The 16,418-nt window shown below is 45.3% G+C and overlaps 1 protein-coding gene across 2 annotated transcripts in view; it reads left to right on the top strand.

Annotated features, from left to right (window-relative positions):
- FAT3 (FAT atypical cadherin 3) overlaps positions 1–10,214 on the top strand; it is a 638,491-nt gene extending 628,277 nt beyond the window's left edge. The window contains exons 25-28 of one of the 2 annotated variants that reach the window (XM_045790757.2): positions 898–1,011; positions 3,138–3,197; positions 3,757–3,792; positions 4,422–10,214. In XM_045790757.2, the coding sequence (XP_045646713.2) occupies positions 898–1,011; positions 3,138–3,197; positions 3,757–3,792; positions 4,422–5,044 (833 nt within the window). In that variant the 3' untranslated portion in view covers positions 5,045–10,214. The remainder of the gene's footprint in view (positions 1–897; positions 1,012–3,137; positions 3,198–3,756; positions 3,793–4,421) is intronic. The other variant, XM_087868258.1, reaches the window with a different exon arrangement.
- Positions 10,215–16,418: the final 6,204 nt, after the last annotated feature.

The raw sequence follows: 16,418 nt of genomic DNA, 5'->3' as shown, positions 1-16,418 counted from the left end.
CTCCACTCGCTTCATAATGTGACAGCTTTATTTCCAGAATCTACCTCAGACCAAAACTCACATTTCCCCCCAAAGTATTGTTGTGTTTTTATTGAGTGGATTTCTTTCTTTGTTAAGCAAGGCAGAGTCAGCTGGCGAGTCAATCTCTAGGCGACTAATTCATTTTTTTACTTGACAACTTCAAGATATGGCTTGTTTTTATTGCTTCCTTTAGTCCATAAAATAAGAAAATAGCCCTGCAGAGTGTGTGTGTGTGTGTGTGTGTGTGTGTGTGTGTGTGTGTTGTTCAGGCTGTCTTTGCATAGCCAAAAGGAGGAAGTGGGTAGATAAGGACACGTCCACACCACTGACTGCCCTTCTACCACACAGAACACTGTCATTGCCAAAAATGGTGTGACACTGCCCTCTAGACGGCAAGGCTAAGAACTCCACTCGTTCCCCAGAGATGGAAGTTGGGATGAATGTAATGGCATTCTTGCCTATAAAATATTTATACCCCAATTTTATAAGTAATCTCATTTAACCTGGTGTTGACACCACGTCGGTTCATGTAAATGATTTAAATTAAGTCTGAATGGCAAAGAGCAACCCAGCCACTTCATCCAGCCTTCAGTCTTCACTTAGTCGCCTCACTTTGAGGAGGGAACAGCTCCTTTCGGCTGTCAGCTATTTGGAAGCTCATTTACCATGGGTTAAGGGTTTCGAATCCATAATGTAAATCACTTGATTGACAGACCTTTGCCCCCAGTGGCACAATCAATTTTCTATTGTGGAGCTAAATTATTTTCTCGAAGCAAATGAAAGAGCTCTGAGAAGTGAACTCTGGGGGCGGGAGGGCTAGACATATGCACAAGGTAACCGGTGTCATTTCTGTTTTCTCTCTGGCTGTCCGCAAAGACAAAGGGGTTGATGATCCCGGAGAAGTGACCTGCTTTGCAGGCAGTAATAAAGGCAGCAACTCTGAGGTTCAGTCCCTGAGCTCCTTCCAGTCGGATTCTGGCGACGACAATGGTAAGCACTCGGCAGCTGTGTTCCCCCTGACTCCTGTGCTGGCAGTCAGTGGGTGGGAAGAGGGTGATGGGACCGGTTCTCTTTCCTGGCCTGATCGTGGACTTCGGAGTGTGTTCTCTGGCTTTTTGGCTGGCCCCCTTGTTGGGTGTCTTCACTAGAGGAGCACCTGCTGAGCTCGCCCTGTGGGCAGGCCAGGGCTCCGTGTCAGAGGTGGACGAAGTTCCCTGACCTGCAATAATGCATCCTCCTTGATTTTTCTCATGCTGGAACCACCTCATCCCAAATGATGCTCTCTAGACAACTGTCATTAATTTCTTTTTTTATTTTTACTACTGGTGATCTCTTCACCCTTTACTGTATATCCAACCTCCCTCCCATCACTAGAAATTCTTTTAGAGGTAAGACCTCCTTCCCCTAGAAGCGGCATCATCATTCAGCTGAAGTCCCCTTCTGAGCATCTGGGGTCATGGGCCTTTGGAGAATCTATGAATACTGTGACTGGATCCACTCCTTAGAAAAATGCACATAGACCTAAAATGTGGCATGCAATTCCTCTGGCTCCTGGACTTCATTGACATTCCCAAGCTGCTACCAGCAACTCCGGTGAACTTGTCCTTATGGAGAGGGTGCTAAATGCTGGACTGGGTTTTCTGAGGTGAGGAACCAGCTCTGGAGGATGGGTTGGTCTCCCCAGGGCAGGAGGTAGAGCAGAAATGGTCACAAAACAGTGAGAGTTTACTATATAGGGGTGAATCAAGAATCATTTCCAGTAGTCATCCATGGAGACAGCATTCCCTTGTCAATACCTTATTTCATTTCTCCATATATAAGCCATTGGCAAAAATGGAATATGTATCAATTAATGTAATCATACAATCCCTCAGTGCATGTCGAGTTTCTCCTACGTGCTGAACCCTGTGCTGACTATTTTGTACCCAGAAGTCCAAAACGAAAATGATAGTCTTTGCCCCCCCAGGTAAATAGAGGAACAGATGAGCTCCAAGGCCATAGAAGCAATCACGGAAGTAAAATAGTCTACTTTCACCACCCTCTTCCCCAAATCTCTTCCACCCCAGTACCCAACATTCCAGAGAGGTGCAGAGCCTACTTGTATCTGACTGCTGGGGTAACAGACCACCTAACAGTGGCTTTTTTCTGACCGTTCTCAGAATGGTCCAGAGCTGTTTGCCGCAATGCTTACGCCATCCCCCCTCCCCAACCAGAAGAAAAGCTGTTGCGGCTTGGCATTTCATATAGAAGCCCCCGAGAACAGAGTTTCCGCTCGGGGCAGAGCACTGGCAATGTTACCTGGCTGACTATTCTCACGGGCTCTGCTACGTGTGACCTTAAGCTCACACATTTGACCTTCCATGCTTAACCTTTCTGGGTGGGTCCTGATGAAAGTGGGTGGTGTTAGGAATTTTCAACAAATGAATTTTAGGCCTGATCACCTCTCCACAAGCTGCTGGTATCGGGTGCTAACCCATATGGAGCACAGCATTCTCCTTCCCGGAGTCTAACTATTTCAGAGGCCGGATATGGACTTCCGTCTGTGCTTTACCGATAGAAGCTGGGCCTTGGGTTTGTTCTAGGCTATCAGTGGCCACACTCATGGGAGTGGGAAGCCATCCGTCCTGCAAAGGTGATCCTGGAATTTGGTTTGGAGCGGCATGGCTGACCGACAAATAATTATCCGTGGGAATAGCGAGGTCTTCCCCTGAGAGCCTTTGGGAGCTCTTAATGAGGAATTAGCCTGAGCTTGCCGGGCTAGAGAGGTGCAGAGCCTACTTGTATCTGACTGCTGGGGTAACAGACCTTCCTAGATTGATTTCACTGGGCCATGAGCTGTGAATGTATGACCCAGCACTCCCTGCCGATCATGCCTTTCCGAGGACTGGCCCCAGGTTTGCTGCCGTGGCCCTTCTGTTCCAAGTATCCCCAGGACCCCCAGATAAAAGCGTTCACCAGAGCGCCGCCGATGGGCAGACTGGGGAGGCTCTGGGTGTTTGCATGCTCTGCCTTTGGTGTTGCCATTGTTGTGCAGAGAAGTTCTCTTATATCTGAAATACATGACTAACCAGAAACTGTCCTTCCCTTCCCCTCTGTCTTCTTTTCCCGGCTACAAGCATCCATTGTGACTGTCATTCAGCTTGTCAACAATGTAGTTGACACTTTAGAGAATGAAGGTATTTACTTTTTCCTTCCATGGCATTTCTTTGCGTGAAGAGTTATCCGTTTGGAAATACAGCTTCCTTGTTGCGTTGATCGGGGGTTGCTTTTAACCAGCTGGCAACCAGGGGACACCAGCTGTCTCTCTAGGGGTTGAAGTGAATTTTACAAGTTTGAAGGAAAAAAAAAATCTAGCTCATAAGTTGTTAAATAGCTGGGGTACTCTTTTTTTATAAAAGCCCTTCTAAGAGAAGAGTACCCAATCAGTTGGAATCCAGACTACTACTAAATTCATTCTTCTATCAACATGTATGTACTGAGCACCTATTATGAGCTGGAAATACTTAAGAAAGCATTCAAAGCTATAATCTTATGGGGATTGATTTTCATCAGGTAGCTTTTATTAGTGACTTAGTACAATTAGGGCCAGGTACAGATGGGATTTCTCTTTTTATACCCCAAAGAACAAGGAGGAGAAAGAGGAGCATGTGTTTTTAAGTCATCTAAAATGTTCTGTTTTACCCTCTTCGCATGACTGAGATTATCAGGTTTATCTCTCACTTTGTATTTAAACAGTGTCTATCATGGATCAAGGACAGAACTACAACCGAGGTGACTCTGCCACAACCCCAGCATAACATTTACTTCCGTGTTTTCAATTGCTGAGTTCGTTCGTACCCTGTCCCTCTCCCTCCGTCCTTTCTGGGTTTCTTCGATCTGCATTTTGCATGTTCCAGGTGTCTTGTGTGCCTGGCATTGGAAGTGAAAGTCCCACCAGCACCCCTCCCCCAGCCTCCCCACTGCGTGTGTCATTCATCCATTTGCAGCACATCTCCCTGCCTTCTGGGGACCACAGTATGGCCCATACCCCCCTCTCTCCAGGAGCATGCTGCCAGCCTGGCTCTACATTTAGCATATAGAAAGGAAGAGGGACTAGCGGGGAGGGGGTGCTGGAACTGGGTTTATTCCGCATGCCCTGGCTGGCCATCCCTTCTGGCGTGGCTGGGCGGGAGGCTCTGCCACAGCCAGGCACCCTCTCCCAGAGTCGCCATCGCCTCATTCTCCCGGGCACCAGAGCATGGCTGGTCCCTGAGAGAGCCCTCTAAGAGCATGCACGTGACCCTGGCATCTAGGGTCTCTTGGATGTTAATTGCATGACAGGTGCCCCATCCGCTCCTTTTTCGAGCCCTGCCCCAGCTCCAGTCTGGAGGAAATTGACTGTCACGGCTTTTCTCCCACAGCCTATCACTGGGACACCTCTGACTGGATGCCCGGGGCCCGCCTTTCGGACATAGAGGAAGTGCCCAACTATGAGAACCAGGAGGGAGGGTCTGCACACCAGGGTAGCACGCGGGAGCTGGAGAGCGATTACTACCTGGGCGGCTATGACATCGACAGCGAGTACCCACCCCCCCACGAAGAGGAGTTCCTGAACCAGGACCAGCTGCCCCCTCCCCTGCCGGAGGACTTCCCAGACCAGTACGAGGCCCTGCCGCCCTCCCAGCCTGTGTCGCTGGCCAGCACACTGAGCCCCGATTGCAGGAGGAGGCCCCAGTTCCACCCCAGCCAGTACCTCCCTCCCCACCCATTCCCCAACGACACGGATTTGGTGGGCCCGCCAGCCACCTGTGAATTTAGTACTTTTGCCGTGAGCATGAACCAGGGCGCAGAGACGGCAGGCCCCACCGACAGCGTGTCTCTATCCTTGCACAATTCCAGAGGCACCTCGTCCTCGGATGTGTCCGCCAGCTGCGGCTTTGACGATTCCGAAGCAGCCATGAGTGACTACGAGAGCGTGGGAGAGCTCAGCCTCGCCAGCCTGCACATTCCCTTCATCGAGACACAGCACCAGACCCAGGTGTAGACAGCGCACCTGCCCAGGGCCCTTGGTGCTGTCCGTGGCTGAACTGCGGGAAGGAGGCTGTCTGGGCTCGCGTCTGCACAGCCAGTGGCCCAAAGGAAACACGGACTTGCCCCCCGGGAACTTCTTGGCAAGTCCTGCTGTCACGGGCAAGCTCCTCTCCGGCTGGGTGAAAGCGAAAGGCTCCAATTGTTTCTCAGAGGTGAAGGATAGCCTTGCAGTAGGTACCTGCGTTCACGGCCAAGACCGGGCACCGAGTTTCTCCAGGGGGAATAAACCCCACCTGCTAGGTTACGCAGCCCATCTTGTATGGCTATGTGCAGTATTGGGACCCGGGAAGGGTTACGCGGCAGAGCCGGCAGTATTAATAACTGGCAACGAGCAAAGACGCATTGTTGCATGTCATTTTGAGCCAATGGGGGGGAGGGGATGAAAACAGTAGTTACGATGGTTGGAAAGTTAGTCTCTTAGGCGAAAGAAAAGAGAAACAAATATTATTAAAAAAAAACAAACAAACAAGAAAATGGGCTGAAGCCTTTAAAATCAACTCTATTTTTCTTTAATAAGCTGTCCAGTTTTCAGCTATAAAATTAGGTTTGGGTAACATTGTTTGTATGCTTAGTTATTTTTGTTTGTTTGTGTTAAGCATCCAATATAATATAGCTGGGCTTTATGATCTTTGAGAAAAGTATCAATGGAAGGAATGGGAGGATATTTGGGCTCGCTTTTGTGGGTTGGGGAGAAAGTTAACGTTGTTCAGACATTAGAAAGAATGTGATTATCTGTTTTTGTGTTTTCTAGTATTTACTAGCTGTAGCTACAATTTTAATATTACTGAAGAAATTGGCTTTTGTTCTGAGAATCAGGGAAGAAAAAGAAAAAAAAAGTTGTATTTTGGCCCATTGTTCTCTACAATGAGAGGAATTTAGAGGTTTAAGCAGAATTCAAATTCAGGGGGCCAAAAAGGGAAATATACTTTCAAAGTTTTCAGCTGGGTAATCACAATTCTTGATAATGCAGATAAAATCTAAGTGTTATCTTACATCGGTAGTATCATCACTATAAATGCAATTATGTTTGAAAAAAGAAGAAAGTAGAGTAGTTCTCGTGTATCAATTATAATAGTGTGTGTGTCTGGGCCATTGTACAAATATTTGCTTGCACTCAATAAGGCTGCTCTTGAGGAAAACTAACGTGAAGGTTTTAGGACATGGACTGTGTTGAAAAATCCTGCCAGCGAGGCAGACCTTCCAATTTCTCTGATCTCTACAGTGTTAGAGAAACACCAAATGCCATATTTTGCTCTGGTTCACTTAACTTTATTTTGGTACTGCCATTTATAGTGACTTAAAACAAAACTGTGCTTTTGAAAAAATAATATTTTGTTATAGTTTTCCAGAACGAAACTCTTATTTGAAAGATGTGTAATGTTTAATTACACCCCAGGGTTCTCCTCTCTCCTGATGTGTGAGCTTTGGCCAAGAGTTTCCCAAACTGGCAGGAGAATCATTTCACCGGAAATACGATACCCCAGTCCTCGAAGCAGAGACTTACCACGTTGAGTGACTCTCCTCTTTGGCTTCAATGAGATGACGGCTGCGTGCACAGTGGCCATGGTAAATAAATGCATATTTGCACTATCTGCTTCATGAGCAAATCTCGGTGTCCACGGTTTCTGGTGACATATGGCATTGGTGTGTCGGCTATTCTGTCCTGAATCTGTGTATCATCCACTCAGACATATTTTTTAGTTGCTCCTGTTGTGTTTAGTCCACTGCTTTGTAGGAGTCAGTGTTTCTGAAGCTCATTGGAAAAAGAAAAAAATTCCTTTTCATTCCCAAGCTTCGTGAGTTCAGGATACACGTCACAGGTTTTCCAGCTTTTCCCCTCTCCCCGTCTCTTGGTAGGACCTCCTCGTGGAAGCATTATCCGCACTGTGGTCTTGAAATAAATGAAATTTCACCGAGGCTGCTTTTGAGAAGAGAGTCTCTGGTATTTTTCTTATGTAAGAAGCACATTTGCAAAAATCACAGAGAAAATGATGAACTAATGGTCCAGAATAGAATCGCTGCTACACTTTTAATAATGCAATGACATAAAAACCATCAAAGTAAAACCAACAATTCATTTCTTGCCCCCAGGAAATATTAGAACGAGATTAATGCCAGTGAGTCACTGCTGCTTACACAGCATCTCCTCGAGGGAGAATGCCTGACTGACACGGTAATGAAGGAATAAATAGACCCTAATGCAGTTGTGAAGTCACCCAGGAAAATTGTGCCCACTCTTTTTGCTCTGACCTACATAAAATACCCCTCTCTTCAGCATATCTTCCCCTGATTTTCTGCAGAAAAGCTCTGCAGCTCAATGTGTACCAGACAGGCGTGTGTTATGTTTTGACTCGTTACCTTTAAACACATGGTATCTTTCCACTTTGGGGATAGCTGGTTTTCCCTGTAGGTTACAAAACGGTTTGCAGGCAGGCCAGCGTGGAACTGGGTGGGGTCACCACTGATCCAAAGAGCTAGAAGGGTCCTTAAGATCTGCTTATCTAATCCCCTTTTTTTTAATAAAAGAGGAAACATAGCCAGAGAGGGGATGGCACTTGCCCAAGCTCACGCAGGAAGTGAAATAGCTTAACAGGGACTAGAACCCATCATTTGGCCAATATGCTTTCTATATAACGTTGTTCACCCCTAAACTTCCTGGGACATGGTATCTGCCTGCTTCTGCTGGACCTTCTGACCTCCCACATTCCCACTTTGGAATATGCTAGAAAAGAGAATTCATGGAGATTATTCCTCTGGAAACCTTAGGATCTCAAGTTTCCTCGCAGCCCCCCCAGGAAGGACGCAGTTTCAGAATTCACACATTTTTTTGGACACTGATCAAAATGCTGCTTTTACCAAATGAATGTTTTCTAAAATGAGGACGGAATGATAATTACGGAAGGGAACTCAGACCAGGCATCAATTATAGTGAAACTTTGATTATAATGTTACCTACTGGATGCAGTTTTGTTTTTCTGTTTTCCCCCCTCCCGGTCCTGGTGTTTGTTCCTCTCCCCTCTGCCGTGATGAACCACATGGAAAATATGTAAGCCAATAAGTGTCTTGCCCTTTTTTCTATCATGTAAGTGCTACCTCCTGGGAGCCATTTTCCATAGCCTGTTGTGGGCACTTTACCTGTATTACACACGTTCTCGTAAGGTTGAGAGTGCATGGACTGGACGGTTGATGTTTGTCATGTAGCGAGCAGAGGCTATGGGGCTATAAAAGATGAATAAAGTAGGTGTTCATTTGCTTGCTTCTGCAAGCATTTTGCTGCTGAGTTCCATTCCATGCCAGCTTGCCGTTTACTCATGTCCTGCCCATTCGTGAAATGTCGTTGTAGAAGACTTCGTGGGAAGAGCGGGTCAAGTCTATGCATCTGAGGTTTACCCTATCAGACAATCAGTCGGAAGGCCTGGAAAGGGCATTTAGGGCGCATTCCTGGAACTTATCTGGAACTGCCCTTGGGAATCACTAGCACAGCCCGGAAAAGAAGCAAGTAAAATATATATACCACCGGCCAACGCCTACTTACTTCCCAACCCCTCTCCCCCACCCACTGCCCTCACTAATGCTGTGTCTACGCAATCAAAGTCAGGGGAATTGAGAAAAGAGATTACCGCAGGGAATCACGCAAGACCCAGAAAACACTTCCCTGTGAACGATTCAGGAAGATCTAGTGTTCATTTTGCATGGGCTGCCGGGATCATTGGTCTGGTTTCTTCACACTTCTGCCCTCCCAGTGCACAGATACTGCTAAAAGTAGTTAGGCTTGCATGTTGTATGTTTTTCGTTTCAAACCATGAGAAATGGAGATTTGAAGAGGCGCTGCTTCAGAGTTCTCGTTTTGTGTGGTCTGTGAGAAGGCGGTTACGTGTTTATGCTGGTGTTTGTCCCGCGACATTCAACTGCACATTTTTCTGGTGCAAATCCACAGCGGCTTTAAGCTCTGGTTGCATAATTCTAGGGTTTAAAGTCACCATTTGTGGGTTTGGCATCAGTTAAGACTTAGCCAGCTGGCTAAGAGGTAGGAAAAGAGTAAGATTTCCTTTCCTTATGTAATAATGAAAAGCAATAATTACAAGTATGTAATATTACACAAAGGCCATAATTAGTCTCTTCCAGTGTTGAAGATGCACTAGAGAATCGTACAGTCCATTCGAAGCGTGTTTGGACCCATTGGTATGGACCGTAGCACCCTTCCGGCAAACAAATGCCGGAGTTGCTACTAGGTAACAACTTTCTGAGCCCGTACTACTGCATTTCGGGAGGTGACAAACGTGTTCAGGAAACGGTAGCACTGTATCAGAGAGATTGTCTTGTAAATTGACCTGTTACAAACAGGCTGGTTTGTAAAAGATGTATGTTTTGGTGTTTAAAATGTTTATAAAATTGTATATAATGGTTTCAATTTTCCAGGCTTTTTGTAGATACTGTATTTGATGCCTATCAGGATGCTTTAATTTGGGGGGTCGAGTATAATTCTAAGTCACCCGTGCTGTTGGTCTGCAAACTTTTGAGGTAACTCCATGCACGTACACACACACACACACAGGATTTTAGATTTGAAAAGGATGTTTTTTAATCATTTCAAAATGTACTGTAATCTTTTTTGGGTTCTACTGTTTTCATTTAATTTTCTCTGTTTCCAAGAAAATGTTTGTATTGACATTTTTTTAAAACAAGTGTGTTTTGCCCAGTTACTAAGTACCTGATTTTTATGCCATTTCAGATTCAGATGAAGTATGTCGTTTCTTTACACACACACACACACACACATACACACACACACGTGAACTCCCCTAAACTTGCACACACACCACACACCAAACCTTATGCAAAGGGGAAAGCTAACACTTCAAGTGGATCTTGTCCCTTACAGAAATGGGTTGTTTCTGCATATATTGCTGTTGGCAGTATTCAGTCTTGTGTTCTTTTTCTAAAAAAAAAAAAAAAAAAAAAAAAAAAAAAGGAAAGAAAAGAAAAGAAAAAAGAAAGAAAAACAACAACAACAAAAAGACAGCCAAAAAAAAACAAAAACAAAAACCAACAGTGTACAGGTTTGTAATTGCCAAAATTTGATGGTTAAAACAAGTTTTCAAGTAAAAAGAAAAAAAATGAAACTAGCAACTGTGTTGACCCTTTTTAAGTGTTTTCTTTCATTCGCCTCCAGTTAATCGCTCCTGTGGAACTTGGGCGGTCCTATCTTTGCAGGGGATGGTGATTTCTCCAGAGATTTCTTGCCTCCAGAAAGACTTCCATTGGTTCTGGTGCACATGCGTTGGAATCCCCAGTAGCTTCTTACTGGGCACGTACCCTGTAGGGATTTGCCCTGATGAGAATGAAGACGGTCTTGGAGGCTTGGAAAAACACGGGCCGTGGAGCCCCCCATCTCTGCAGAAATACCTCCTAAACACCTCCCCATGCCCCTAGGCAGCTTCTCCAGTACTGGCCTCCCCAAACAAAAACAAAAACAAAAAATCCTAAAGTTTGGAACACAATTAGCGCTTGAGCTTTCCTCCAGAAAGCTCTAGAAAATGTTCCGTACCGTGTGAACGTCAAAATACATACAGAAGTTGGGGTGGGGAACAATATGATATTTTGAAGAGGCAGTGATGTTGCAAGAAGCTTGAGACCAGAAGGATTCCAGAAGGGCAACTTGCCTTGGTGGGGGAGGGCCGGCCGGCTGGCAGAACAGCCCTGAGCCCCAGCAGCAAAAAGGCCCCTTCCCTGTGCAGTCCCGTGGGCCACTAGAGTGGACCCTGCCTGAGCCTTCTGCGGAACTGCCTGCCCCACCCTCACCAGGATCCTGGAGCCATCTGCAGAACGGGCCCTGGCGAGGCATTCGGTGTCTCCTTAGTGGGCTGGCGGAGCTGGGTGTCCTGTGATCCTCTGGTTACCAGTCCCCCCAGCAGGTAAACGCTAAACAACTGGGTAAAAGGGAGCACCGGGGCGCCTGGGTGGCACAGTCCTTAAGCATCTGCCTTTGGCTCAGGGCGTGGTCCCGGCATTCTGGGATCGAGCCCCACATCAGGCTCCTCCGCTGGGAGCCTGCTTCTTCCTCTCCTGCTCCCCCTGCTTGTGTTCCCTCTCTCGCTGGCTGTCTCTCACTCTCAAATAAATAAATAAAATCTTTAAAAAAAAAAAGAAAGAAAGGGAGCACCAACTGAGTGCATTAGGCATACTCCTACCATGGCTGATTTCAACCTACTCACGTAATGTAAAGGGCTCACAGATTCCTGAAAGTCTAGCCAACCGTGGCTCTGGCAAGGCAGTCTGAGCCAACTGCCGCTCTGGCTCCCCGACCAGACCCTGAGCTACTGGAGAGCCCAGTCATGTCTTCATTGTCTTTGGGCCCCAGGTTCCCAGTACAGTACCGGCCCTCCGCTAAACGTTCGTGATTGAAAATTTCATCAGTGATGTCTCCCACTAAATCCCCTGGACCTCAGCAATCCTCCCTCATTTTGCTGAATTTGGTAACTGCAATGAGAAGGATTTCCTGAGAGATGCGTGTTGAAAATGCTCCAAGTCTCCTGCTTTTCAACCCAATGGCACAGTGATGGGGTCATGAATTGAGCACCAGGAAAATATTCACGTCCGTGCCTTTCATGTGGAGGCCCTTAGGAGAAAGAGAATTTGTTTACCTCTCCATCTGTGCCTCAAACATGACGGAGCAATCCAGAGATGTCACTGAAGAAATAGCACTGGTCTGTTCTGTTGGGGAAACTTAAAAAGAAAAAGACTTTTCCCGTCTGTCTTTATTCTCTGCTGGTTCTTTGAGGTAAAAGGGTCAGTTCCTAGCTTGGACATAGGTCTCCATGGAAAGGTCACTTCTTTTTCTGTGCCTGGGCCATGGGTCCCCAGCACCACTCCCAGTTTTGATGATCCCCTAGAACCCAGGACTCAGCATATAGTTGTACCATGGCTGTGAAATATTGCCAACCAGGGGAGCTCCTTAGATACTCAGTGTCCAGGGTTTTATTGGAAGCTGGTGTCACCTGCGGCCTCTGCCTGGGATGTACCGAAATACCAGACTCCCCGAAAGAATGCAGGTCCTCGGCATAAATGATACCAAAATGGCGGGAGCCCCTCCCAAAGTTCCAATCCCAGACACAAGCCAAGGGCCCACCTGGTAAGAAGGGCTCTCAGAGGATAGCGTCAGACCTGCCAGTCCCTGCAGAATACCTCTGAAATTTCTTTTTTTTAATTAAATTTAATTTATTTATTTGAAAGAGAAAGAGTGAGAGAGAGAGAGAGCACAAGATGGGGGAAGGTCAGAGGGAGAAGCAGACTACCAACTGAGCAGGGAGCTCGATGTAGGACTTGATCCTGGGACTCTGAGTTCATGACCTGAGCCAAAGGCAATCATTTAACCAACAGAGCCACCCAGCGCCCCTGAAATTTCTACCAAACGGACACTGCTTTGTTTCTCCAAACTCACAGCAATTAATAATTTCCATTTTTCACGGGACCCTCCATGTGGTCTGCACAGTACTGCTCTTCAAATCATTACCCGGCCTTCTTCTTGGAAACAAAGAATTGAACCAACGTAAATTCACCCACAACATCCTGGGTGCACGCAAGCCGGTCATTAGAATGATGCTATTCGACAGTGATTTGAGCAAAAATTATCACCACCAGTCACTAGCTTTGGGTAACTGCTAGTTTGGGTGCACAGCAGGGCAGTTTTCCTACCTCCATCTTCATCTTAAAGCATTTTGGCCCGTTTCTCAAAATTCTTCCATTTTTGTCTCCACTCTATTTTTTTTTTTTTTAAGTAGGCTGCCCTTGCATTGTGGGGCTTGAACTCATGACCCTGAGATCAAGAGTCATATGCTCTGCTGACTAAGCCAGCCAGGTACCCCTTGTGTCCATTCTTGTACTTGCTAAATTCTAATGAATTTTTAGCCAATTATGCTTATTTCATACTGTCATTAGTAAGATTTGGAACAGCCTAAATATTTAACAATAAATGATAACTTGGAACAAACTGGCACAAAAATTAAAACAGCCTAACAAGCCAAGCAGGAATAACTGGCTTAAAAATAGAAAAGTCTAGAACATTTTTTTAGTGTTCCTTTAATCGTTTGGACCGCCAACCTGCCTGCCTTCCTTCCTTCTTCCCTCCCTCCCTCCCTTCCTCATTTTCTCTTACTCCAAACCAGTGCAAGATCACTACAAATAAGAAAATGAAGATAGGGAAAAGGTCATAAATAAACCCTATATATGTCTCCAAAAACAGTCAATTATTATATTGGACTATATTCTTTCAGGCCATTCTATATAGATACCCATCGATATGCTTTTTAAAGGGGAATCTTTATGAATATAATTTTGGGGATTTTAAAAAAATACTACTCCAAGTAATAGATGACCGCTTTCTCATGAAAAGACAGAAACAATACAAAGGCATCCAAAGCAAGGCATTTAAGGTCCCTTCACTTCACAACTGACATTCCCACATCTCTTCTACCTTCAAAATAGCATTTCTTTAAATATGTCGGGGGCATTTTTTAACACTTTATATGCAAATTATCCTCTATTAAATGCCCTTTTGTGATCTTCCCTGATGATTTCCTTTTTACATTTTCTGATCTGGCAACCCTCTGTTGGCCCATCGATTCTACGAGATTCAAGCACCTTTCCCCTGTCACCTTCTCTGGTTTCAGGAAATCCTGCATTGTTTGCAAACGCGCCCTTCTGTTTTGTGCCCTTACTGCCCAGCACTGAACTGGCAGTAAGCTTAGGGGACCCGCAATCAGCTAGAGCCAAAGCAGCACAGACTTCAACTCCAGTGCCAAACACGAAGAGACACAGGAATAGAGAATTTACAGTTTATTGGTGAATATTTTCTTAGCCTGAATACCTTCCCCGTTCAACCTCCTCATGGTGGAAGATTCAGATGATGCAGACTCTCTGTGTATATACAAATATATATATGTAGGTGGGAGGAAGTGACATAATGGGATCCGATTGTCCCGAAACTTGCTCTGTTTGCCTAACAATCTATCTTAGACATCTTCCTGGTTAGTGCTATATTCTTAATGGCTGTGTTGTTTTCCACGTGATGGTCATTCCATCACTTATTTAAACACGCCCTTCTTGACGGACTGTTTTGCTATTTGGATACTACAGATAATGCTCCCATGTACATCCCTGTGCCAATGTGCACATGTGTTAGTATTTCTAAAGGATAGATTTCTGGAAGCAGAATTTTTAAGTCAAAGAGTATGTCCCTTTTTAAGTCTGAGTATTTCTCCTATTTTAATTGCCTTCAAAATGGTTTCACCAAATAATAATCCTATCAATAGTTACACATAGTATGTGGACAACTATATAACTCACTCTGTCCACCAAGTCCATGGAGCTGGCTACATGTTCCAGAAGCCATACTGCTGCTCTAGATTCTCAGGAGATCCTAGTTGGCAACTGCTATGGCAGGTTGCCACCACCATGAGAACTGACCTTCTAAGTCTCCACTTACACAGACACTGTCTGTGTGCTACTCACCTGTGGGGCAGGGCTCACAAAGGAGGGCCAGACAGCTGGCTGGTAGAACCATCAAGAACTCATTCTCTCGGAGACATTAAATGTCCAGCTCGCAGGCCCTACATTTGGACAAGATTGTCCAGGAAAGATGGACATTACCAAGAAAAACATAAGCAGACTCTATAGAGATTGAACGCTGAGGGTCTTATAACAACAGGTCAAGTCTGAATGATCATTATTCCACAACTGTTAGCCTTGAAATTGTTTATCTCTGTGCTGTAGAAAAACTCAAAGGAATCCTTAAAACATGAATTTCCATATGAGTTTTCATCAGTTGAAAACAAAGAAGGACCAATGAGAGGAACCATAAGGTAACGCTTTGGAGGCTGTGCAGTTAGGGTCTACCTCGTTGCTCTGCAAATTGTGGTCCACAGACCAGCAGCATCGATTTCACCAGAGAGTATGCTAGAAATACAGCATCCCAGACCCACTGAGTCAGAATCTGCACGTTAACAAGTTCTCCAGGCAATTCATACGTATGCACATTAATGTCTGGGAAGCCCAGCCAGATTCTTGACTTGGACTCTGATACATGCTAGCAGCGTGAACTTGACTGAGTTACTTCATCGCTCCTTACTTCAGCTGCATGATCTAGAAGGTAGGTATGTTACAAGAAAACAGTCATGCAGTGCATGCAAAGAGCTTAGTACAGTGTCTGAAAATAATAAGTACTCAAAGGGTAGCCACATATTATTTTTCCTAATTTTCATCCAGGTTCCACTGTGCAGAAGGGGCTTTAATCATTTCCAGGGGTCCCATCTCATCTGGCTACTGGAGAAACAGTTCAGTTCATAATGATTAAAAATATTGATAAAAAAGAAAAATCCTTTGAGTTCAAGCTCAGGTGTTCTCTGGAGTCATGCTTTCTGAGAACACTCTCCGGCGCATGATCGAGCATCTTGTTTAAATAAATGTGTTTCGCGCAGATAGGAGGGGCGGGGCTTTGATGCGGCCGCCTATCGCTGCCAAGGTTCATCGTCCCTCTAGTCCTGGCTTTTCCTGATGAAGCTGAGTCCCTGATCAATGCCAGGTCCTGCTTCCTGGGGCAGAGATTTTAAGGCTGTATCATTTCTGTGACCCAGAAAGAAATGGCATTTAATTGGGTCACAAAGGAATTCGGTGACAGGTGACGAGATCTTGGTGTGGGGGAAGGCCAACGGTGGGCATGCTTGTTCTCAATGGTAGGAAATTGACTCTGAGAAGAATGAGATTAAAATGACCAAAAGGGCAGCAACTTCAGGGACGAAACTGAAAGGCTGTGATAAGATGTACCGTGTAAATAATTCACCTAGCACAGAGAAAGGCTCAGGCTCGGAGCACAAAGGGACTTTTTCACATCCCAGAATATAATTAATTAAGAATTCAGGATAGAAGGTAATTAGAGGAACGGTAACCTGGAGGCATGCTGCTGAATTATTCTGATCATTTTTAACGAGACAATTTAACTTTCCCACCATGTGGCATAGATTTTAAGTTTGGGTAATGTGAAGAGTAGTGTTCATACAGTGCAGTTAGCCAGTTAAACTATTTCTTTTGATTTTGATTGTTCAGCAAAAATCAGGATCACATGATTGAATCTAAATCATGGAAATGATTGTCAGAGCTGGAAGATACTTGAGAGAAAAATGTCCAAATTACAGTTGAGTCTTCTGTCCTAGCACTAAGCTGCCCATGTTGCTCCCTTTATAGTGTGTGTGTGTGTGTGTGTGTGTGTGTGTGTGTGTGTGTGTGAATCTATTGCATTATTTGATGTTATGTTCTGGGGCAAGGAGGACGAA

The sequence above is a fragment of the Ursus americanus genome, chromosome 16 (genome assembly GCF_024610735.1).
Source record: "Ursus americanus isolate L20-20 chromosome 16, mUrsAme1.1.p, whole genome shotgun sequence".
Lineage (NCBI taxonomy): Eukaryota > Metazoa > Chordata > Mammalia > Carnivora > Ursidae > Ursus > Ursus americanus.
This window is presented reverse-complemented; position numbering and strand designations above follow the sequence as displayed.